General features: G+C 41.3%; 3 protein-coding genes across 3 annotated transcripts in view; 1 reads left to right on the top strand and 2 right to left on the bottom strand.

Moving 5' to 3' along the window:
* Positions 1 to 6138, top strand: part of LOC133647832 (tripartite motif-containing protein 54-like) — a 10477-nt gene extending 4339 nt beyond the window's left edge. Inside the window, exons 3-9 of the mRNA XM_062043543.1 lie at positions 1018 to 1198; positions 1801 to 1896; positions 3002 to 3235; positions 3310 to 3332; positions 3403 to 3527; positions 5807 to 5875; positions 6115 to 6138. Coding sequence (XP_061899527.1) covers positions 1018 to 1198; positions 1801 to 1896; positions 3002 to 3235; positions 3310 to 3332; positions 3403 to 3527; positions 5807 to 5859 — 712 coding nt within the window. The 3' untranslated portion in view covers positions 5860 to 5875; positions 6115 to 6138. The remainder of the gene's footprint in view (positions 1 to 1017; positions 1199 to 1800; positions 1897 to 3001; positions 3236 to 3309; positions 3333 to 3402; positions 3528 to 5806; positions 5876 to 6114) is intronic.
* Positions 6139 to 8144: 2006 nt separating this feature from the next.
* On the bottom strand, positions 8145 to 10112 carry LOC133648569 (UI-like). Its single transcript, XM_062044792.1, has 2 exons — positions 9640 to 10112; positions 8145 to 8643 (listed from the first exon to the last, which is right to left on the bottom strand). Exons 1-2 carry the CDS (start codon positions 9689 to 9691, stop codon positions 8267 to 8269), a joined length of 429 nt encoding a protein of 142 aa, XP_061900776.1. The 5' UTR covers positions 9692 to 10112; the 3' UTR covers positions 8145 to 8266.
* Positions 10113 to 10327: 215 nt separating this feature from the next.
* On the bottom strand, positions 10328 to 23713 carry LOC133648568 (protein Mpv17). The gene is made up of 8 exons (XM_062044791.1): positions 23575 to 23713; positions 22966 to 23089; positions 14149 to 14264; positions 13995 to 14087; positions 13835 to 13930; positions 12967 to 12999; positions 12847 to 12899; positions 10328 to 10642 (listed from the first exon to the last, which is right to left on the bottom strand). The coding sequence occupies exons 2-8, from the start codon at positions 23036 to 23038 to the stop codon at positions 10573 to 10575; spliced, it is 534 nt and encodes a 177-aa protein (XP_061900775.1). The 5' UTR covers positions 23039 to 23089; positions 23575 to 23713; the 3' UTR covers positions 10328 to 10572.
* Positions 23714 to 23773: the final 60 nt, after the last annotated feature.

The raw sequence follows: 23773 nt of genomic DNA, 5'->3' as shown, positions 1-23773 counted from the left end.
CCCCACCCCCCACCTCCCGGTATCGGAGGTCTCAAGGTTGGCAAGTATGACAATGACCCCAAACACACGTCAAAAGTGGTAAAGGAATGGCTAAATCAGGCTAGAATTAAGGTTTTAGAATGGCCTTCCCTATGTCCTGACTTAATAAACGTGTGGACAAAGCTGAAGAAACAAGTCCATGTCAGAAAACCAACAAATTTAGCTGAACTGCACCAATTTTGTCAAAAGGAGTGGTCAAAAATTCAACCAGAAGCTTCTGGATGGCTACCAAAAGCACCTTATTGCAGTGAAACTTGCCAAGGGAAATGTAACCAAATATTAACATTGCTGTTTGTATACTTTTGACCAAGCAGATTTGGTCACATTTTCAGTAGACCCATAATAAATTCCTAAAAGAACCAAACTTCATGAATGTTTTTTGTGACCAACAAGTATGTGCTCCAATCACTCTATCACAAAAGAATAAGAGTTGTAGAAATGATTGGAAACTCAAGACAACCATGACATTATGTTCTTTACAAGTGTATGTAAACTTTTGACCACGACTGTATGTGGATTGGTAGATGAAAGGATGAAGAATAGACAAGAGTGGTTTATAAAAATAGAAGATGAGTCAGTAATGTTGTTGAGATAGGAGAAAAAAAGCATGGTTGCCATATAGTGACACCTTCCTGCTTGCAAGATGACAAATAAACAACAAACTGTTATGTCGGCCAAACAAATCTCTCCATGTTGTGGCTTTGTGACGTCTAAGTTTGTCACCAATTAAGAAGCTGACCAGCCAACAATGTTTAATGGCAAAAAGCACTTTTTTTTTACTCACAGGAGAGAACAGAAAGTGAAACAACCACAAAAGCTTTATTAAATGTTTTGAGTCACATTTAACATTGTTAGCTGTTATAAAAGTGTAAAAGGAAACTGAGGTCTGCAACATTTGTACTTGAGTTTTTTCCTCCACATAGAACCTCACGTCAACGTAGAGCAACACAAGTTCACATTGACTTCCCGTCCCGGCAGGACAGTTATAGTCAAGCCTGAGACGCAGCAGCAGCAGCTGACATGTGACGAGCACGAAGACGAGAAGATCAACATCTACTGCCTGTCCTGCCAGACGCCCACCTGCTCCATGTGCAAAGTGTTCGGCCGGCACAAAGAGTGTGACGTGGCGCCGCTCAGCAGCGTCTACCTGCGGCTCAAGGTAAGGCAACAATGTTATTCCCATGTGCTCGTGCGGCCCAGCCAGCAGGGGGCGACGATAAAACGATACAGAATGAACGTTGACGAGGAAGAAATAATTGTCTTTTATCAGTGTAGCCACCCGAAAACTACGCATACTCTTTATACGCATGGAAAAGTTCCCGAACTAACCAAACTGCTTAGTTCTAAACTAACTTTCTCTCCATATGCTGCACCCCTGCGTGCCGCTACATCCCTGCTAAACACACACGCTTGGGAGAACCGCATGGGTTCAAGGAGAGAACCCTGAGGGACGCTGCATCACAACTGAAGTGGACGAAGATGAGAAACCTGAATGTGAATGTGCGGCAAACACACAGACACAAAAGTGGGAAGGCCAGCGAGGATGAAGTCACAAACATTTAGTCAGTCCAAGACAAAAACAGTCGGCAGATGGCGGCGGCGACATTTGGCCGCTATGTCTCACTCTGATTGACTCATTTGAAATGGAGATGAAGCGGCACCACTCGATGCAGTGTGAATTATCCTCTAGGGGGCGTCATTTGTCTTCTAGGTGTGAACAAGGACAGCTGTTGCAGGTTGTTGTTTGCCTCATGTTCGCAGACTGAACTCAGTGACAGCATCGCCGGCCTGGTTGCCAATAACGACCACATCCAGGCTGCCATCATGCACATGGAGGAAGTATGCAACGCCATCCAGGTAACAAAGTACACCCTAAATCACAGGTGCCAAACTCAAGGCCCGGGGGCTAAAACTGTCCCGCCACATTATTTTATGTGGCCCGCGAAAGCCTGGAAATAATATGCGTTCATAAAATGCTTAATCTTTTCTTACTAAATATATTTGTTCTTTCCCTTTTGACATTAAAAATCATTTACTGCATACAATTGCATATCATTTTAAAATTCAATATTATCAAAATCAAAATATTACATTATCATGTATTCCAAAAATATTTTTTGTTAAATAAAGATAAATACTGTACTTAAATATCTGCTAGACTTATGATTTCAAAACAAATTATGGCTCAAATTGTAGACTGTAAAATTGACAATAGATTTTACGGTTAAATTCCGACTGTCAGAAAGACACTAAAACATTAAAAAACAAACAAAACAAAACATTAAAACAAGATTTTACAGTAAAAAAAAACAAAAACTGGCAGGTCTGTTGCTTGAATTTTACCGCTAAAAACAGTGGTATTGTTTCTCCATTCCATCCATCCATCCATTTTCTATCACTTATTCCCTTTGGGGTCGCCGGGGGCGCTGGAGCCTATCTCAGCTACAATCCATTCTATTTATTCAATTTTTTTATATGCTGTAAAAAAACAACAACACTGCTTTTACTGTAAAATTTTGGTGACTGAGCTGCCAGTTTTTAAAGTGAAATTTAAATATTTGTTTTCAATCAATCAAGGTTTATTTATATAGCCCTAAATCACAAGTGTCTCAAAGGGCTGCACAAGCCACAACGACATCCTCGTTGTGGCTTGTAAAAAGCCACAACAGGGGGGGAAAAAACTCAACCCAATGGGATACAATGAGAAACCTTGGTACAAACAAATTAGTTTTAAGATTGGACTTAAATGCTTCTACTTTTTATAGCTTCTGTAAAAAAAAATATTGTTAATGTATTATATTTATATTCATATATTACTCATTGTTAAAAGCGGCCCTCTGAGGGCAACCATAACTGCGATGTGGGCCTCAATGAAAACCAGTTTGACACCCCTGCCCTAAATACTACTGGATCACTTTGCACGTTTACGCTCCACCAAGTCCATGTGGTTTCCCGCTTTCAGGAGAATGCTTGCCACCGGCGCGAGCAGGTCGCCAGCCAGTTGGAGACGCTGACGGCCATCTTGGACGAGCGGAAACAGGAGCTGGTGCGTCTGATCACCAGGGAGCAGGATGAAAAGCTGCAGCAGGTGCGGGCGCTCGTACGGCAGCACGGCGAACGGCTGGAGGCATCCGTGACACTGGTGGAGTCGGCCGTCCAGGCCGCAGAAGAGCCGCACATGGCGCTCTTCATCCAGGTCAGTCACATGACACCCATAAGGATCAACATTAATAGTTCAATGACGAAATAAGTATCTGTCTGTGTACTCAGAATGCTGCTGTCATACTGGACAAGTAAGTTGTGTACAAGTTGCAGTAACACAGTTTGTCCAGCGGGTTAAATAAAGTGTCCCTTTTTCATCAGGATGTCCGCGTCCACACGAGTCGCCAACGACCTGCGTCCGCAACTCGACTACGACAACATGAGCCATTTTGTCATCGACGTCGACGACATCGTTGATATGTTGACCAGCATCGACTTCTGCCACAGTTTGTACACTTAAATTCACACACTTCTGAAGTGGTACAATTCAGAGTTCAACCAAAATGTCCTGGCGAACAAAACTTATAAAACACTACATTACTCCATGTGGAGTTCTACCAGCGGCGGGCCGTGCGTTTCCCACCTAGGCCTTCAGTGATGTCCGACTTCAATAATTACCTCTCAAAATACCATAGTTGATGTCACCACATGACCATTGCTGGAGAAATACTATACAGAAACACATTCACGCCCTACTGAGTATTGAAACACATCAACAGTGTACAAAACGGGTTCTTTTCTGGCGCATTTAAGAATAAATTAAAATGCATCAGCAATTACAACATATCTTATGTGGTACTGTCAAAATTAAAATTGCAAAAAACATATTAAAAGTGAAAAAATAGAATATCCGTATAAGCCAGTTGCACCCCTCTTCGTCGGCTGATTTTAGTAGAAATGGCGAGCATTTCCCCATTTCATCGCCAGAACAGCTGGGTTGGCCGACATCGTCTCACAAGTTGTAGTTTTTCTTTAAACATTCTTCTTGGAAACTGCCTTGCAAAAACATTGTAGCATTTGATGGGTTTATAATGTTTTTTAGTTGAAGATGTCAAGAAACGATTTCACTCAGTCCAACCATTGCCTTTTTTAATGATCCTTTTAATTATGAACACACGTGAAAGAAGGGCATACTTAGTCAACAACCACACTGCAAAAACTGAAATTTCAGTAAGATTAAATATCTCAAATAAGGAAGATATTTGCTTATTTTCTGTCCGATAAGATAATTCTTCTCACTAAGCAGATTTTATGTTAGAGTGTTTTACTTGTTTTAAGGGTTTTGGTCCTAAATGATCTCAGTAAGATATTACAGCTTGTTGCTGAGATTACATAACCTATATTGAGTAAAACATGCTTGAAACTAGCATATGAACTGTTGCAAAGCTGTGTCATCAACACTCACAAGTATAAAACTACTTTTTTAAAGTTATAATTTCTTATTTCAAGCATGAAAAAAAAAAATCATGACTTTGACCCAATTGTGTCTCATATAAAAACAGATGACAGCCAAATGGACTTTGCTGTTTTATTTTCAATGAAACAATAGAAAATACGTACCCATATAGTAGTACACTTGTTATTAGTGAGAATATACTTATTTTAAGGTATTTTTGGATTCATTGAGGTTAGCTAATTTTACTTGTTTTGGAAAGTCTTGACATGCCAAATTTTCTTGTTCTATTGGCAGATAATTTTGCTTAGTTCAAATAAAATACCCCTAATTTTTGTTTTGTTTTTTGTTGTTTTTGAACACTGACTTTTTGCAGTGCATACATGTCACACTAAGGGTGGCTGTATGAACAACGCCAACACTGCCATAAACATGTGCCATATAGTGAAACCACTAAACAACAATGACAAACACATTTCGGGAGAATATTTGCACCGCAACACAACATATTATCTGCCACCTAATCAACGTTTTGTTCTCCCTCTTTGCTATCCCGGTCTGGCTACGGCACAACACTTCCCGCTTCCTGCTAAATTGCAACTTGTGATCGGATACTCACTTTGGAATGACAAGTGAGTATCCAATCACAGTCTCGTTAACATCAGGCTACTTAGACAGGCTACTGTCAACAACTTGTGATCTGATTGGCTATCGCAACTGTCTATCAATTCTATGTGTTCTCAAATTCATCCACTAACGGTCCCGATGGCTATCCAATCACAGGACGCGTAAATGTCACGTTCAACCTTTGGCCAGCTCGAAGGCCTTACTGACAACAACTCGTGATCTGATTGGCTATCGCAACTGTCTATCACCTGTATGTCCCCGATCATTTATAGTGCACGGACGCCCGTATTGTTGATTCTGAAGGCCTCTGGCAGATTAAGTACAGCATGGCAACATAAGCTAGCTGAATTCTGATTGGATACAAACTAAAACTAAAAACAACAGCACTGGAAGGAGCAGAATATGACATGGAGAGAATATGAATAATTTTAGATATTTAGGGAAAGTAAATTAAAAAATAATTGTATCTTTAATTATGATCATGATTTCTAGTTATGTTAGGCCAGCAGAAAAGGTCTTGCTGGCCCTGACGGCACACCACTGAATTCTTATTGCACAGTGCCTAACCTATTTTACACTTGTATTCAAATGTGACTTATTTTTTTATTAATGGCGCGGTCAGGTTTTTGGATGGCCACAGTTTGACCTTGGAACAGATTATTTCTATTTCCATTCCTTGTAAATGAGACCTACTTGTCTTTTTAGCTGCAGCGGGCGAAGGTGAAGACGACCTAGAGGACGACTCAGAACTGGACTGACCCGCCATCAACACAGGTCCGTGCGCAACACCTTTCTTTAAGTGTCCTCTCGGCACGAGTTGTCTTAACAGACAAACACGTGTTGCAGCTGAGTCGAATGGAGCGTGAAAATGTGTTGTTGTTTTTTTTAAACTGATGGATTCCCCTCACCCACACGGGAACAGTTGACTCAGCAAACAATAACAACAATGACAAATGGCCGCCTCCAAAAGACAAACACTGGTTTTACTTACTAACAACATTCTTTTCTTTTAGGGACTCCTCCCAATGAGATCCACATGGTCCCTGCGCCCCATTGAGTTCCATTTACTCCACTATAAACCACAGTAATCTACAAGGTCCCTGCACCTCATCGGGGACCTCATGTATTAAGAGTTGCAAGGATGTCCTACTAAAAATAGACGTACGTTCAATCCAAAAAACATCATACACAGATGTATTAAAGTGTGCATGCGCACGCACAAATCCAAGCACATTTCTTTGTTACATCACATTCAACCTGGAAATGACTGCAGATGTTTGCCTGGCTGGCCAGCCCAGGCCACGCCCCCTTATTAATACGCAAATCATATTGATCCGTTGAGAGGCTGCAATAAGAAAGAAATGTTGAAACAGATGACTAAGGGACCGGAGATAAATTAGTGGAAATTTTGAAAAATATAGTCGCTACAATGACATGTCAAACTTTAGAAGAAGTGCGTAACTCTGATAACCCTTCATATAAATATAATTTGTGTAATTAATAACAAAATATGTTCATACAGTAGAGCGTATTCACAGCCAGATTAGTTTCATGCGAAAATGTTGTAATATTTGGTTTGCAATCATTTAAATTCAAACCACATTGTCTCTAAAATCCATAAAATGGACTCAACTCTGCCAGATTTCTCTGAGGTCCCTGTAAAGTGAAGTGTATTTATATAGCGCTTTTCTCTAGTGACTCAAATCGCTTTACATAGTGAGTGAAACCCGTTTAAACCAGTGTGGGTGGCACTGGGAGCAGGTGGGTGAAGTGTCTTGCCCAAGGACACAACAGCAGTGACTAGGATGGCAGTAGTGATGGGTCCGGCAACCCCGATGCATCGGCGCATGCGTCGAGCTCATAGAGCAAAACCCTGTGTCGGTGCGCGTACCGCTTTTAGAAAGTCACGTGACCGATACGCGAACTGTGTCGCACTGACGCCTCCTCTGTGCCCTGTGAGCGGGTCTTTTCTACAGCCGGAGAAATAATAACTAAGAAGAGAAATCGTTTAAAATTTAATTCGTTGGAAAAACTGTTTTTTTTTTAAAATAAAAATTTGTAAAAAAAAATAAAATAATTCCCAGTCCACAAGCATCCTCATTCACAACACATTCTCTTAGATTTCCATGTTATGATACATGTTCACAATATTTATGGACTGTATCTAAAAAAGATACAAATATATTTGTATTTAAATCCCGAAGGGAATAAGCGGTAGAAAATGGATGGATGGATGAAGATATGAAATACAATGACTTAGTTTTTATTATTGTATATACTAGGTCATAGAATCAGTGTCAGTTGAGTCGGTCCATAGGTTGCCTGTAGGGATTTTTAATGTCCAGCAGATGTCAGTATTTAGTGACACAGTATCAATACAGTTTTGCAATGTGTCGAAACGCTTCATGACGCCTCATCAACCCATCACTAGATGGCAGAAGCGGGGATCGAACCCAGAACCATGAAGTTGCTGGCACGGCCGCTCTACCAACTGAGCTATGCCATCCCTGCACACCCTCCAAGTGCCCCCTTTGCTCACTTCCCTGCAGGCAGCAAGTGGACGTGGTCCAGTGTCCCACTCTACCAAGTCACTTTTTCACCTGTCAAGGTCCTTTGGCCTCATCACGCTCTGGAAAGTCTCAAGAGACGATACTTTCACAGAACAATTATTTCTTGTACTATATCAGTATGTGTTATGTTTTAAAGATGGAAACAGGTTTTGTGTTGACTTAAAATATATTTGTATTCATATTCTTAAAGTTGCAGTGACTCAAGTGCAAAGATATAAACTTGTTTTATTAGAAAATATAAATGTTGGACACAAAGACAAAGTGATGGATGGCAATTAAACACAACTTCCCCGTCTGTAAACGTCCTGTTTGAAGATCCGAAATAACATTTTGGTTCATTTGAAAAGACAAAACTGTATTAAACACACATGTTGATATTGTTATTGATTGTCAATACAGCTACACTTGAGTGAGGAAAAAAAACATGTTGTCCATATTTTGCATTGTGAAAACTGCTTTAATAATTTCAACAGACATTCATCATGTGACATAAACCTTCACATTTCCATCTCTAATATTCATGTTATGTACAATATTTACGTTAAGAGGAAGTGAGCGTGCGTAAAAGAGGAAGACGATGACGGCGTGATTACTGTTACTTGCCGACCTCGTCCAGCACTTTGCGGTTGAAGTGAGCCCTCTGCCTCTGCTTCTCCGTCCGGGCCAAGTGGATCATGTTCCTCAGGAGGTGAAAGGTCAAGTCGATGGAGATTGGCGCGTCCTCGTTGCGCTTCTGAAGCTGCCCCTCCTCCGCCTCAACGTCATTATCATCATAATCCTCCTTCCTGAGAAAAGGTTTGTGGAGGCTGAAGCCCAGCAGGCGGGCGGCAGTGCTGTCCCCGGCTGAAGCTGCCCTGAGAAGCGCCTGGCCTGACTGGAGGCTGTTGTCATGGAGGGGGCGCCCTCTGCTGGCGGCGGGAGGGAGTAGCACCGAGGAGAAGAGGAGCAGAAGCAGCGACGCTGATTTCATGGCTGCAATCAAATGCATGAATATTTAATTTGGCACACATTTCAAGTACAACAACGCTCACTTCTTTTAGACTTTAAAGTATAATTGTATACCTTGCACAAACTTCAGTAAAGCTTTTGTTGGGGGTTGCAAAGTGTTTTGAGATAAATAATATTCTTTAGCTTTATAAGCATTATCAAAAATTTAGTTTTAATTTTTTTTTTAAATGAATTTATTAATCAGTCAAAAAAAACAATACACAACAATGCAATCCAATTCCAAAACTATCCCAGCAACACTAAGAACAACAATAAACAGAGCAATTGAGTGTTGCTGGTTACTGGGGTTCAATTCCCACCTTCTACCTTCCTAGTCACGTCCGTTGTGTCCTTGGGCAAGACACTTCACCCTTTGCGTCTGATGGCTGCTGGTTAGCGCCTTGCATGGCAGCTCCCGCCATCAGTGTGTGAATGGGTAAATGTGGAAATACTGTCAAAGCGCTTTGAGTACCTTGAAGGTAGAAAAGCACTATACAAGTACAACCCATTTATCATTTATTTATTAATTGAGGACAGACAAACATGACACAGAACAATCAAAATGTAGTGAAACAAAAATGAACATTATCGACAACAGCATCAATATTAGTAACAATTTCAAAATAGCAGTGATTAAAAAACCCTCATTGACATTATCATTAAAAACATTAACAAAAAGTAATACAAAAATTAGAAATGAATAGCTTACACTTGCATCACATCTCACAAGTATGACAACACACTGTGTCCAATATTTTCCACAAAGATATAATAAGTCATATTTTGGTTTAGTTTTAAGTTTTGATAATGCTTATAACGCTATAAAATAAAATTAAATATAATAAATACAATTAGTTTTAAATTTTTGATAATACCAATATAACAGCAATGACTTTCTTTAGCCAAGCAGTTAAGTAAAACTGCAGCAAAGTCTTTTAACCTGAAAATAGCCGGAAGTAGAGCAGGTGCGCGTGCACTTACTTGCCGCAGGTGAACGTGCGCGAGAGCTCGGCGGTGAAGGGTCCGTGGGCATGTGCGCGCAAGGCGGCGAGCACGTAGCTTTTTATCCACGCAGCCTGTGACGTCATCGCCCGGTCCGCGGCTCGGATGTGGGAGACATGGTCCTCAAGGGAAGGAAGTGCGGACACACGAGAAGGTCGTGGAGCACTTTTGGGGAGGCAAGTCCCTCAGGAGCCCTCGTGGGGGGCCTCCTCCTCCTCCCCCACTCTCACTTAAGGTCAAAGACGTTTGCAGCACTTTCCTACCATCAAGAGGATTTTGCATATCCTGACATGATAAACTTTTTAATCATTTTTTATATTTCCATCTATCTGAATTTGTTTGCCATAAACATTTGTGTGTGACGTCAGTGTTTTTTCACATTGGAGCTGTCCACAGTGCTGAATCATGTGTGTTGATGTGTGCGTACACACACACATTAACACATTCCATTTCAAATAAGGTCAAACACTATTATTGTGCCTGCTAAACATTTACATAAGAGCACTTGAGAAATTAATTTTTCATCAGGAAGAAGGTGCGTGATTGTGTGTGATGGGGGTGCACATAATGGATGTTACTTGCAACTTTTTCCTTTTAATTTATTCTCATGACAGAAACACTATACATTTAATAAATGAAGGAAAATGACTAATACTGGCGTCGCCTCCAGTTTCACAGTGACAAGCTGTTTAATAACTACATCATTTAAGACTTTCTTTCTTCAGGAACTAACCAGGAGAAAGTGTGTGAATGTGTGTGTGCGTGTAAATAAGCGCATGTGCTTCAGATGTTGAGGTGTTGAATGTGTCAGCAGTGATTCAGTGGCTCTTTTACACTTTGCAAAGTTCTCTCTGGTCCAGCAGCAGAAACAACAATACATTGTGTTTGTGTGCGTGTGTTTGTGTGCGTGTGTCACTCTTTGTTGGCCTTCCAGGTCAAGTAGGAGTTCCACGCCACAGCGACCACCTGCACCACTGCCAACCTGTGTGCATCAAAAGGTTCTGGTTGACCACACCTGAAGAATATTATTTTCACTACTCTACTGCTAATGTCATCCAAGAGGAGACTGAGGGCCGCACAGTGCAAACTATGGCCAAAAAAAAAACTGCATGCAGCATCCACACCTAAACCAACGTGCTTCATGTTGTCATTTCCTGTGGCGTATTTAATCTGCTTGACCAATCAGTGAGCAGCAGTGGTTTACATCATCGAGGTGTCCAAGGTGCAACAGGGAGACAATTTCAACCCACAGTTTGTCTTTATTACTGATTTCCACCATTAACTTCCGGTGCCTCTCGTGGCGCGCGTCTCTAGGACTGAAAATGCATAGTAGAAGGTCTCAGGTTGGAAACCCATGTTGGAGTTGAAATTATGTAAAATTTTAAACTTATGTTTTAATGATGCTAAAATTGGTTAATACGCTGACCTTCAGCATAGTACCTCTGTATTTGTCAAATTCTGGTTATGGCCCTGATAATGAGATGTATTACCTTTTTTTTTTCGGACTATAAGGCGCACTTAAAACAATTTCATTTACTCAAAAATCAACAGTGCGCCTTAAGTACAGAATCATTCTGGTTGTGCTAACCGACCTCGAAGCAATTTTATTTGGTACATGGTGTAACCATGTAAATGTGACCAGTAGATGGTAGTCACACACAACAGATACATGTACACTGCAATATGACGGCAGTAAACAACATCAAAACTTAAAATTTTCCATTGAAAATAAAGAACATTACCAACGGCACTCAAAAATCTGTCAAAATGTTTTAGTATGACTTTGAAGCCGCACCGCTTGATGGATTGTCAGCCCACATGCTACCGTTGTCAAGTAGTACTATGGTGTGTGTATAAGGACTGTGGGAAGCAGATCAGAATCATATCCATATTTAAGTGTTACTTCTTTCTAAACTCCTATAGTCATATAAAGAATAGCTAGTATTCTTCCTTCTTTTGAGTCTCATAGTAAGGTGTCGGCCTTCTAGATTGGAATGTGTCAGAGTAGAGATAACTCGGAGTAGTCTAAACAAAGGGAGTGGGGGCGAGGGACAGAGGGAAGATCACGGGACTTCCGGGGGTTTGAGGGGAGACCGATCTGGACCGGGCTGGGGAACGCTGGTGTGCTAGATTGGTCTCACGTTTGTCCTCTAAGCTTGGAGAATAAACCACAAAATACCAATTTCTGCCTGGTGATTGAATATAAACATCAGCTTATGTGCCATAAGAGAATCTGGGAGAGACTAGCAATTTAAATTCCCCATTGGAGGAATGCTGGTCAACGCAACAGGACCAAAAAATGGCACCCAGTAGCGGACATATTATCTGGCATTTTGTTTCACAATATAATGCAAAACCAACATTTCTTACCTTCTAGTACCTGCTGATGTGTATTTGAGATCTGCGTAAGTCCTGAAAATTTGCGCAGGTCTGCCACTGTAGTGCATGACAATGTAGTAGTCGATAAGCTTCTTCTTTTTCCACTATCTTCTTGTTATTGGGCATTCACCCTCTGATGTTGCCATTTCTAATATGAAGTAGCGTAAAGTTCTCATTTATATCTCACTATGGAAACGCTAAAAACTACCGGTGTAGTGAGTTTACATTATTCACCCATGGAACTTTAGTTATTAGAGAGTTCCGGTCGGACGATTTTTCACGGGACACATTTCCGGCGTTGTTGTTGCACTAGTGAGCCACAGATGAGGAGATGCTGCTACGTTATGGATTTGAGTAAAGTCTGAATGTCATTATAACAGTTAGCTCCATCTTTTGACACTTCTTCGACTCCCATCGTTGCACGCTACACTGCTACAACAAAGATGACGGGGAGAAGACGCTGTCGGAGGTGAGCCACGTAAATAAGACCGCCCACAAAACGGAGCATCCTGAAGCGACTGTCAGAAAGCGCCTTGAAGATGGTCTGTAAAACATCATCCATGCAACATTTTGACCAAAGAACCACCATTGCATGTTATGTAGACCACAAGGAAATGTTTTACATTTTGAAAAAAAATCATAATATGACCCCTTTAACGCGCCTTATAATCCAGTGCGCCCTATAGTCCAGAAAATATGGTACATACATACACTGGTTTTCAGGAGGTTATGGCAAGTGGTTTAGCCATGTTGTATAGGAGGAGTTGGGAGGGGCGGCAGGGGGCTAAAGAGTCTTTTAGGACTGACCTGTGGTGCAGCGGGATGAAGTAGAAGTTGGCGATCTGCACAGGCGGCCACAGCTGACACACAAACACACACGTTGGCATTTAACTTAAGGATATCACTTAAAAATGCAGTACAACTCACATAATAGTTGGAGATGAGAGCATCTGTATAGTCCTGTGAAAACAACAGAGATACATTACAACACGTGCACACACACAAACGCACACGCGCGTGAGTGTTGTTAAAAGGTCACAGTGACACGTGGACGTCTAAAAACAAAAATCCAATATTCTGCCAACATTAAACCCTCGATCCTTTCAGAGTAAAACATATTTCTAATTAACGACTAACATTTTTATTTTTTTACACAGCCCTTTCACTACAGCAACTAATCAGATACACCAGTTGGCGCTGTGGTGGAAAAAAGCTTGTTGCGCACCCTACAGCGTGGTCCATGTTTACAACTGTTGAGGCATTCAGAGAGTTCCGCGCTCTCCTGAGTGGCATTCTCTAAGTTTTAGTAGAGAGCGAGTGTCCACAGACTGGCGGCGGGGCAGAGTGTCTACAGGAAAGGGCGGGGCCTGCTCTCAGTCAAACACAAAGTTGTCTCCAATCCCAACAACGTGTTTGATCAGCGTCTGCTGTGTCGTTTATTTGCTGTCCTCTGTGACATCACCGCCTCCTAACGTCAATAATTGATCAGCCTGTTAGTGGACGCAATGTTTAAACACACGCACGCGTGCAAATGAGTCACACACGCTCTGCCCCTCCCTCTCACATCTCTTGCTGCATCACAGGAAGTATTTGCTTATAATTATAATTGCAATTGTGGACACAAAAGCTAACAATTAGCCAAGCTTTTACTTTGATTTCCATCAGCCGTATTGGCCCAGCGCTGCCTCTCAAAGGTCAGTGTGGGTACTTAATCAGGTATCGTCAGTGCTTTAAGTGTGTGTATTTTGTGTGCTTCACCTTTTCCTTGGTGGAGGTACCCATGAATAATTCTCACCCTGCGCATCTTGGCGACGTTCTCCTCCACTGTCAGTCCGTTTAGAACGCCAGAAAGAGCGAGGAATGCCCCCAAAAAACATGGGGCGAAGCATAACTACACACATGCAGACACACAAATCAGCAACATTGCGCAAACAAACAACAGTTTTACTAGTCACCTGATCCACGGTCATCTTCTTGAACGCAGCACTCTTGCTTCCTCCCGCCACCAGTCGGTCCAGAACTCTGTACCAGCTTCCAATGACGGGACCCTTCAAAGAAGGAGTGCTATGTTACTAAGAAGTCACCTGGTTAAATGGTAAACACACTTACCACGAAAAAGAAGCCAATGCCCATCATCTTGGCGGTGCGACGTACGTTGTGACCGGCGAGTCCGCGCCTCTCAATCAGCTGCTGGGCGATGACGTCGCCCACGCCCACTAGCGTGCCTAATAAAACACCATTTTGTTAGAAAACACAACAATGACGCTAGATGTAAAATACAAATTTAATGATGTTATATTTCATACACTATACTAGCAAACATGTCCTGCCTCCTCCTGCTTTGGCTAACAGGTTGCTATGGTGACACGACTTCCTCAGCAGGCGCGTGGCGATCTAAAGCACTGTGGCGCGCTTAAAAGTGACAAGACGCAACCTTTGGTTAAAAGGTCACAACAAACAATATTTTTGGCCATTTCTGACACCCCCGGCTCATTTTTATTGACCCTCTGCATTTTCTAAAAAGACAATTTATTATTAGTATGTCATATTATGAAAAAGTACACTAATTTCACCTATAATGCAAAGCTTAGATGTTTTGTTGAGATAGTTTAGCATACTTTATAATTACCTACATTGGATGGCGTGGAACCGGAGAGACCACTGCTGGCGACCATCTTTTCCTCTGGAGTGGCATGAATGATGGGGGAGGCGGTGTAGCCCTCACCCTCACGCTATACAGCAGTGATAAGACTGTTTTCGTCTTTTACACCAACATGGGACGATGACAGTTATTGCCGCTTATAGCCCAACCGATGTCACCCCAGATTAGACCAACAACACTTTTAAGGACCAGCTACAAGATGCTATCATGGCAGCCTGCCCCCAGGACATTGTCATTGTTCTCACCGATACCAATGCTACAATCTCCACACAGGATCCCACCCTCCAAACTGTAACAGGCCCAGTCTTCATCAATACCACCACCAACGATAACAGCCAACGATAACAGCCAACAATTACTCTATCTATGTAGAGCCACCAATCTCTGTATTGCTGGCACATGATTCCCCCGGATGCGGATCCATCACTGGACCTGGTACAGCCTGACGGAAAGACCAAAAAGGCCATTGACCAGATACTCATATCCCACCGCTGGAAGACATCAACCAACAGCTGTGTCTTCAGAGGTGCACAGTTTGGCAACACATTCCATTGATTGCTGATGGCCGACCTGTGGCTGAGGCTCAAGGCAGGAGCATCAGCCAATGCCTTCCCCAAGCTGGACTCCCCCCGTCCAGTAGACCCAGCCATCATGGAGTGATACAGATGCACCATCGCTAACAGATTTAGCGCTCTCAACAGCGGGAAATCTAAGAACTGACCCCACCAATGAGGTCGTCATGGCTTCCACGGAAACCATCGGGAGAACAAGACCTGCCCCCAAGAAGCCCTGGATATTCCAAGCTACGTTGGACAGTGTCAACAACCGACGACATGGACCTGTATCAACATCTTAACAGCCAACAAAACATCTTAATCCGATGCGACAGAGAAACATTCTGGAGCAATCAGGTGACAGCCATGGTGTAAGCTTCCCAAAATAACAAGCTTTTCAATCTCCTCCACCAAGGAGCGGGCCCCCATCAGCGCTGCTTCCCATTATAAGGACGGTGCAAGCAACGTCCTCTCAGAAGAAGCAGACTGCCTCAACCAATGGAAGGAGCATTTCAGTGAGCTCCTTAACCACTCTCTTTAGACAGCTGTACCAGGGTGCTGAAAGCTGCATATGAGTGAAAGTTTGGGACTCTGAGTGGTTCCTCATAAACAGCTGGGTAAGGCAGGGCTGTGTCGCGGTTCCTTAACACTTTAATTGCGTCATCAAACTTGATGTCACCTGTCCGCGAATGAATCCCTGGGGTGCCACTTGGTAACTATATCCTCAAGGACCTTGAATACGCAGCTGACACCACCCTGCTGACCAGCTCTACGAAGCCCTCAGTGTGTTCAACGAGGAGTCCAAAAATTAGGCCTGAAGATAAGCTGGCCTAAGACCTTACTAATACATGTAAGCACCTGATCCATCACTCTCTTTTTTGTGGAACATCCAATTACCACCTGGCTTTCCACAGCAAGCCGACTGGAGACGACCCAAAAGTGTCTCCCGCACCCACTGGCTGGATGTAACAGCCCAGGGCCTTAAAGCCTGTAACGTGACTCTGGCACAAGCTCAACTCTGCCCACAATAGACTCAAATGGAGAGACCTGGTTGCCACGGTTGGCTCTACGCACCTTGACGTGCAAGAGGACTAATGACATGAAATGACATTGGATTGCTTTTAGCATCTTTAATGTACAGAATGTATCAAAGCATACTCCCATTTTTCGTTTTGTAGTCCTATGTGGAAATAGTTTGGACACCCCCGTTATAAACTAATCTTATACAACCTATTTGTAATGTACTGAAATATAAGCTTGATGTAAACATTAATTTATTCAAGATTATGCAGAATTAGGTGATGACGGCGTGGCTCAGATGGTTTGAGCATTTAGCCAGAAACTTGAGGGTTCCTAGTACAGATCCAGCTTCTGCCATCCTAGTCACTGCCAATGTGTCCTTGGGCAAGACACTTTACCCACCCTGCTCCCATTGCAGCCCACACTAGTGTATGAATGTTTGGTGGTGGTTGGGCAGGCTGTTTGCACAAATGTCCATCCATCCATCCATTTTCTACCACTTATTCCCCATTTATTAATTAAAATTAGAATTAAATAAACAAATTTGTGATACATGTATCAGTAATTTTATGACAATTATTTAATACATTTCAATTTCATTTTAAATATTTACTAAATTATTTAACAATTTAATCATTGTAAGATTTTTATTTATTTCATGATGTATTTATTTTATGAACCTGTGTGTCAGCGCTTCATGAATTTATTTTATCCATCAAACTCGTCCATCAAAGTCAGTGGGCGGGGCTAACAGGAATCTAGTTCAATGATTGCTTTGGTCTGAAGCCTGGAACTTTGGAAGTTTTTGAAAACATGGCAGCTAAGAAAGATATACTCTTTTTCAGGAGTTGGTGGTATATATTTTAGACCTTGCGAAGTATGTGGAAACAAGACCTGCTGACCCAGGGCTTGTAGCAGTTAAATTTTTTGAAGTTGTTTGAGTTATTTCCACACTTTCAGACCAAGACATCGACCAGTACTCCTCTGCTACACTCTGGTCCAAGTTCAACATGAAAAAAATGAAAATGTGTATAAGTGATGTATCGTATTGAAATTGTACACATGTTCGAAATAATCTTCCACCAACCAACATACAGTATTTGTTTGTGTTTTATTTATTTCAATTGAGGTCCATCAAAAAACAATCACCCCAACATTGAAATAAATAATGAACGAAAAAAAGAAGAATGAAGAAAAACTTGTGATATCCGCCCCCTAGTCATACAGTTATATTTGTTGTTCAACTCGGAAGACTAGCTATATCATATTGGTCACATACATTCATAACATAAAACAAAATAAATAAACATGGAAACAATGATTTACTCCAAACCCTATCTTTTTATCATCATGATTTCTAAATTATTTTTAATACAGTAGATTTTTTTTTATTATTTCACTGTCAAGATTGTTCCATAAACTAACACATTTGATTGAAATGCTTCTTTCCTTTATCCCTTTTATAAATCTAGATTTAGTAAAGAGCTCAGTTGCTTTTAGATTATAACTACTTTCTCTTTTAACAAATCTGTTCTGAATGTTGTTTGGCAACACTACAAATAGTGTAATCGGGTGTTGGGATCCGCCCACTGACTTAGATGGATGAGTTTGACGGATTAAATAAATTCATGAAGTGCTGAAACACAGGTTCATGAATTGAAAAATGTATTAAATCGTGAAATAATTAATTAAAACATAAAATAATTAAATCACAAAATAATTAAATATTGAAATAGTTAAATATAGAATTTGTTTATTCTTACTGCATTAAAAATACAACAAAATATAATTTTACATTAAATAGACACTTTAATAACACATTTATTCATATAATTCCAATTGTAATTAATTGACATATTTAAGTAATTATTTAAATATGTATTTATTTCGTTCTGTCCCATTTGACCCTCCATACAAGCACTTTTGGTGTCTAGAAAAGCATTATATCAAAATCTAAAGGAGTATGACTTCCAACCTCACTCTTGTCATAATTCAATAATAACGCCAACTTTGGAGTTTGGAAAGCAGATGTAAGACACTCTGCCTCCATCTAACGGTGAGAAGTTGCATTGCATAAATACGCTGCCGTAGAAAAATAACCAAAAAGAAAAATCAGCACATTTCCATGCTTGTTAAAGTGAAAGTATTAGTTAGGTAACGGTAAATGAACAACACTTTATGCTCAAAAGCATTGGAATCCCTCTCAGGAAGTGACAAGTAGGAAAAACGTGACCATTTGCAGCTTAAACAGCTTCTGGGCCGTTCCACCAAACCGGTGCCATTTGCATCTCCAGAAAATAAAATCTATAAATACACAATGCAATTAACTGTAAAACACATGTTTCTATTAAGCAAAGTGTTCTGCACATTGATCTGATTGCATATTTACTAAATACAATTCAAAATAATTTAATTAAGTAGAAAAATAACATCTTCTGCCTGTTATCCGGCTTCTAAAATTAGACTTTACCATGAAATATAATCAAATAAATCCCCCAGAAACATATTTTTCACGTTTGTGTTATACCTTAGCTAAATGCCTTTAAATTTAGTTAAAATTCACATTTTAGTAATGTCCTGGGTTTTCACTTAGTCCATTACCCACTCCATAAAATGCGGAATGTTCCACAAGTCACATGGTCCACGTGAAGTTGCATCATTTAGATCCTCTGCAAGTCAGGCTTCCCTGTATATTTGATATTTCAACTACGACTGAGGAGGGCGGCTAAATCTTTGCACATATTTTTACGATTTTTGTTGACAGTAACGTTCTTTGTGTCAACTTATTAGCATATATAACAAGTGGCTATTGATGTGTATTTCTGGTTCTGTCATCCTCGTCCGGACAGAAGGGTGACACACGGCAGTGTGGCTGGATCAAAAGAGACATCGGAGACGCTTTACTCAACCAAAAGTTGCTTTATTACAAGCGAGTGTCATTATACAGGACTGCAGTACCTGGAGGTCAAGTCAAAAAAAATGGAGACACTCCTAACTTGGAGGAGCCAAACCACAGTCTTATATTCCTTCTTTTTCTGTCTGGGTGTGTGTTAATTCAGGAGAGTACAACCTGACCATGTAAGGAGATGTTTGTGTGTAAGTGTCTGGAAAGACAACAGATGTATACCATAACTTGTAGGTTGACGTTTAAAGGCCTACTGAAATGAATTTTTTTAATTTAAACAGGAATAGCAGATCCATTCTATGTGTCATACTTGATCATTTCGCGATATTGCCATATTTTTGCTGAAAGGATTTAGTAGAGAAAATCGACGATAAAGTTCGCAACTTTTGCTCGCTGATAAAAAAAAGCCTTGCCTGTACCGGAAGTAGCGTGACGTCACAGGAGCTAGTATTCCTCACAATTCCCCGTTGTTTACAATGGGGCAAGAGATTCGGAGCGACAAAGCGACGATTACCCCATTAATTTGAGCGAGGATGAAAGATTCGTAGATGAGGAACGTTACAGTGAAGGACTTGAGAGGCAGTAATGGACGTATCTTTTTTCGCTCTGACCGTAACTTAGGTACAAGCTGGCTCATTGGATTCCACACTCTCTCCTTTTTCTATTGTGGATCACGGATTTGTATTTTAAACCACCTCGGATACTATATCCTCTTGAAAATGAGAGTCGAGCGCGCGAAATGGACATTTAAAGTGACTTATCTCCACAACAATACATCGGTGACACACTTAGCTACTGAGCTAACGTGATAGCATCGTTCTCAAATGAAGATAGAAACAAAAGAAATAAACCCCTGACAGGAAGGATAGACAGAAGATCAACAATACTATTAAACCATGTACATGTAACTACACGGTTAAAAATTCTCAGCCTGGTAAGGCTTAACAATGCTGTTGCTAACGACGCTAAGGCTAATTTAGCAACTTAGCCACCGGACCTCACAGAACTATGATAAAAACATTAGCGCTCCACCTACGCCAGCCAGCCTTCATCTGCTCATAAACAGCTGTGCTCACCTGCATTCCAGCGATCGACGGCGCGACGAAGGACTTCATCCGTGGGTTTGGCGGCAAGCATCGGCTAGGTGTAGTAAGTAGTCCTTGTTGTGTTGCTGTAAGTATTGTACTTAGCCGCTAATACACCGATCGATCCCACCTACAACGTTCTTCTTTGCAGCCTCCATTGTTCATTAAACAAATTGCAAAAGATTCACCAACACAGATGTCCAGAATACTGTGGAATTTTGTCAAAGAAAACAAGAGATTTTTATATCGGGTCAGATGGGGTACAACCACTTCCGTGGATTTTGTGACGTCACGCGCATAAATCATATCCTAAGGAGTTTTTCCAACCGGAAGTGTGGCGGGAATTTTAAAATTGCACTTTATAAGTTAACCCGGCCGTATTGGCATGTGTTTCAATGTTAAGATTTCATCATTGATATATAAACTATCAGACTGCGTGGTCGGTAGTAGTGGGTTTCAGTAGGCCTTTAAGATAAACATGAAGTCTCTCCTCCAGGATAGAGCAAACACTTTTGCATTCCGATGTCTGAATTTCTTGCCTCTTCTCGTGGGAGAGTTAACCCAGTCCATATGCGAATGTCCAACTAAGCCTCCATAATTTATTATACAATCAACCATTATTAACTTAAACCTGGTGGTTCGCTTTCTCCAAGTTGAATATGACCTTTCGCCATATGTAAAACATAATATGAGTTAATTAATTCACTTCACTATCCTTCACGTATTTGCTGATTTTACGCAAAAAACTCACTCACTCATGTCAATTTTGGTTCAGTTGCTCAAATTAACCTTTTTTTATTTTAGGGACCTTGTACAAAAATGAAATAAAGTTGATGGGCCCTTAGGCGCCGATCTACATTTCTGCCAGTAGGTGCTCGGACGGGCGGTAATCAGACGCTACTTTTCTGAGCAGGTGCCGTTTTTGCTTGGCGGTGAGAAAGAATCTGCCATCAATCCCACGTGGGTGCTCGGCATTGCGTCGGGGCCCAAGCACCCATGGGATCGGCTCCTATGGATGGGCCAATTAATAATTTTGACTGGTTCAGCACTGTAAGTGTATTATCAGATTTAGAATTTAAAAAAGACGGAAATGCATCTTCATTTTGAGAGTTACAACAACGATATGGCACAGATTTGGCCGAATGACCCTTCCACTTTTCTAGAACGGCTTTCTACAAGATTTTTAAAGGCCTACTGAAACCCACTACTACCGACCACACAGTCTGATAGTTTATATATCAATGATGAAATCTTAACATTGCAACACATGCCAATACGGCCGGGTTAACTTATAAAGTGCAATTTTAAATTTCCCGCTAAACTTCCGGTTGAAAACGTCTATGTATGATGACGTATGCGCGTGACGTCAAACGTTGAAACGGAAGTATTCGGACACATTGAATCCAATACAAAAAGCTCTGTTTTCATCTCAAAATTCCACAGTATTCTGGACATCTGTGTTGTTGAATCTTTTGCAATTTGTTTAATGAACAATGAAGACTGAAAAGAACAAAGTTGTAGGTGGGATCTGTGTATTAGCGGCTGGCTCCAGCAACACAAGTAGGAGGACTTTGACTTGGATAGCAGACGCGCTATCCGACGCTAGCCGCCGACCGCTTCGGTGATCGGGTGAAGTCCTTCGTCGCACCATCGATCGCTGGAACGCAGGTGAGCACGGGTGTTGATGAGCAGATGAGGGCGGGCTGGCGTAGGTGGATAACTAATGTTTTTAGCATAGCTCTGTGAGGTCCCGTTGCTAAGTTAGCTTCAATGGCGTCGTTAGCAACAGCATTGTTAACCTTCGCCAGGCTGGAAAGCATTAACCGTGTATTTACAGGTCCAGGGTTTAATAGTATTGTTGATTTTCTGTCTATCCTTCCAGTCAGGGGCTTTTTTCTTTTGTTTCTATATGCAGTTAAGCCCAATGCTATCACGTTAGCTCCGTAGCTAAAGTGTTTCGCCGATGTATTGTCGTGGAGATAAAAGTCACTCTGAATGTCCATTTCGCGTTCTCGACTCTCATTTTCAAGAGGATATAGTATCCGAGGTGGTTTAAAATACAAATCCGTGATCCACAATAGAAAAAGGAGAGAGTGTGGAATCCAATGAACCAGCTTGTACCTAAGTTACGGTCAGAGCGAAAAAAGATGCGTCCTGCACTGCACTCTAGTCCTTCACTCTCACGTTCCTCATCCACGAATCTTTCATCCTCGCTCAAATTAATGGGGTAATCGTCGCTTTCTCGGTCCGAATCGCTCTCGCTGCATTGAAAACAATGGGGAAATGTGAGGAGCCTTTCAACCTTTGACGTCACGCTACTTCCGGTACAGGCAAGGCTTTTTTTTATCAGCGACCAAAAGTTGCGAACTTTATCGTCGATGTTCTCTACTAAATCCTTTCAGCAAAAATATGGCACTATCGCGAAATGATCAAGTATGACGTATAGAATGGATCTGCTATCCCCGTTTCAATAAATAAAAAAATCATTTCAGTAGGCCTTTAAAGACGGTCTGTGGGGATTCCTGTCCATTTGTTGAATGACAACATATTATTGTATTTGTGGTGAACTCGTTCAAACACATGCTCAAAGTTCTTTGGCCGCAGTGCCAAAAAGGTCACAAGGTCATGAAAAGCATGCACCACACTGCTCTTCATCCAGTGCACACAACAACGTGTAAAGTGTGGATGCACTCTTCTTACCTGCAGTCACAATCTGCACAGTCCAGGGGTGGCGTCCCATCAGCACCTGGTAGGACCGCCACAAGCTCGCCATCTTTCTGCTCCACAGACGTCAATGAACACAATGGGAACCCTCTGGTGTCATCTGTACATAAATTCAGAGTTAATTGGTCAAATCATATTGAAAACCACTAATCGGGGTAACGGGTTGACTTAAGTGTGCCAGAGTGGTGCAATTTGTAGGACAAATAATCCAAACTAACAGTGAAGACACTTAACAGTTAGAAACAACGTGACTCCACTCAGACTCTGACTTCGTTTTATTACTTGAACTCGTTTTAGCGGAGACAGGGCGCCTAATGAAAGAGATGTTACTAAAACTAAGGACCAAAAGTGTCCTTACGTAACACAAGAATGTTGGCAAAAACAGCATACAAACTTTAAATAAATTCTGTCTAAATGACATTTGTCGCCCAGCAGAAAGTAAAACGTCTTCTGATGAACCGGTTCACGTGATCAGATTTGTTACGGTTATATTCCTCAAAACTTTACAAACATTCGTATGGTTTAATGCTCAATTCAAGTGTTTAACAGGTCAAGTTAATAGAATATAGTTGAAGTAATCCTCACCTGTAAAATCCTGGATGTTTAACGCGCAGTACCCATTGCACTTTATTTCCTATTGCCAGTGAAGAACACACCTTGCGTCACTTCCGCCGTGCAAGAAGGAACATTTTCGCCCCCTAGTGACACACCCAAACATTCCAGGCAGCATAAAGTTGTTTTATTCTGCGAATATGACAAATATAACATGTTAATAGAAAATACA

This window comes from Entelurus aequoreus, linkage group LG04 (assembly GCF_033978785.1).
Source record: "Entelurus aequoreus isolate RoL-2023_Sb linkage group LG04, RoL_Eaeq_v1.1, whole genome shotgun sequence".
Classification (NCBI taxonomy): Eukaryota; Metazoa; Chordata; class Actinopteri; order Syngnathiformes; family Syngnathidae; genus Entelurus; species Entelurus aequoreus.
Note: the sequence above shows the minus strand (reverse complement) of the source record. Positions and strands in the feature narration are given on the sequence as shown.

Excerpts from the sequence above, each read along its gene's own strand:
- LOC133648569 (XM_062044792.1), bottom strand. The coding sequence starts at position 9,691 with ATGCCCACGGACCCTTCACCGCCGAGCTCTCGCGCACGTTCACCTGCG. Across the intron at positions 8,644-9,639 it reads CGCACGTTCACCTGCGGCAA|CCATGAAATCAGCGTCGCTG; the intron begins GTAAGTGCACGC and ends ATTTGATTGCAG.
- LOC133648568 (XM_062044791.1), bottom strand. The coding sequence starts at position 23,038 with ATGGCGAGCTTGTGGCGGTCCTACCAGGTGCTGATGGGACGCCACCCC. Across the intron at positions 14,265-22,965 it reads TGTGCAGATTGTGACTGCAG|GCACGCTAGTGGGCGTGGGC; the intron begins GTAAGAAGAGTG and ends GTGTTTTATTAG. Across the intron at positions 13,931-13,994 it reads AGAAGATGACCGTGGATCAG|TTATGCTTCGCCCCATGTTT; the intron begins GTGACTAGTAAA and ends GCATGTGTGTAG.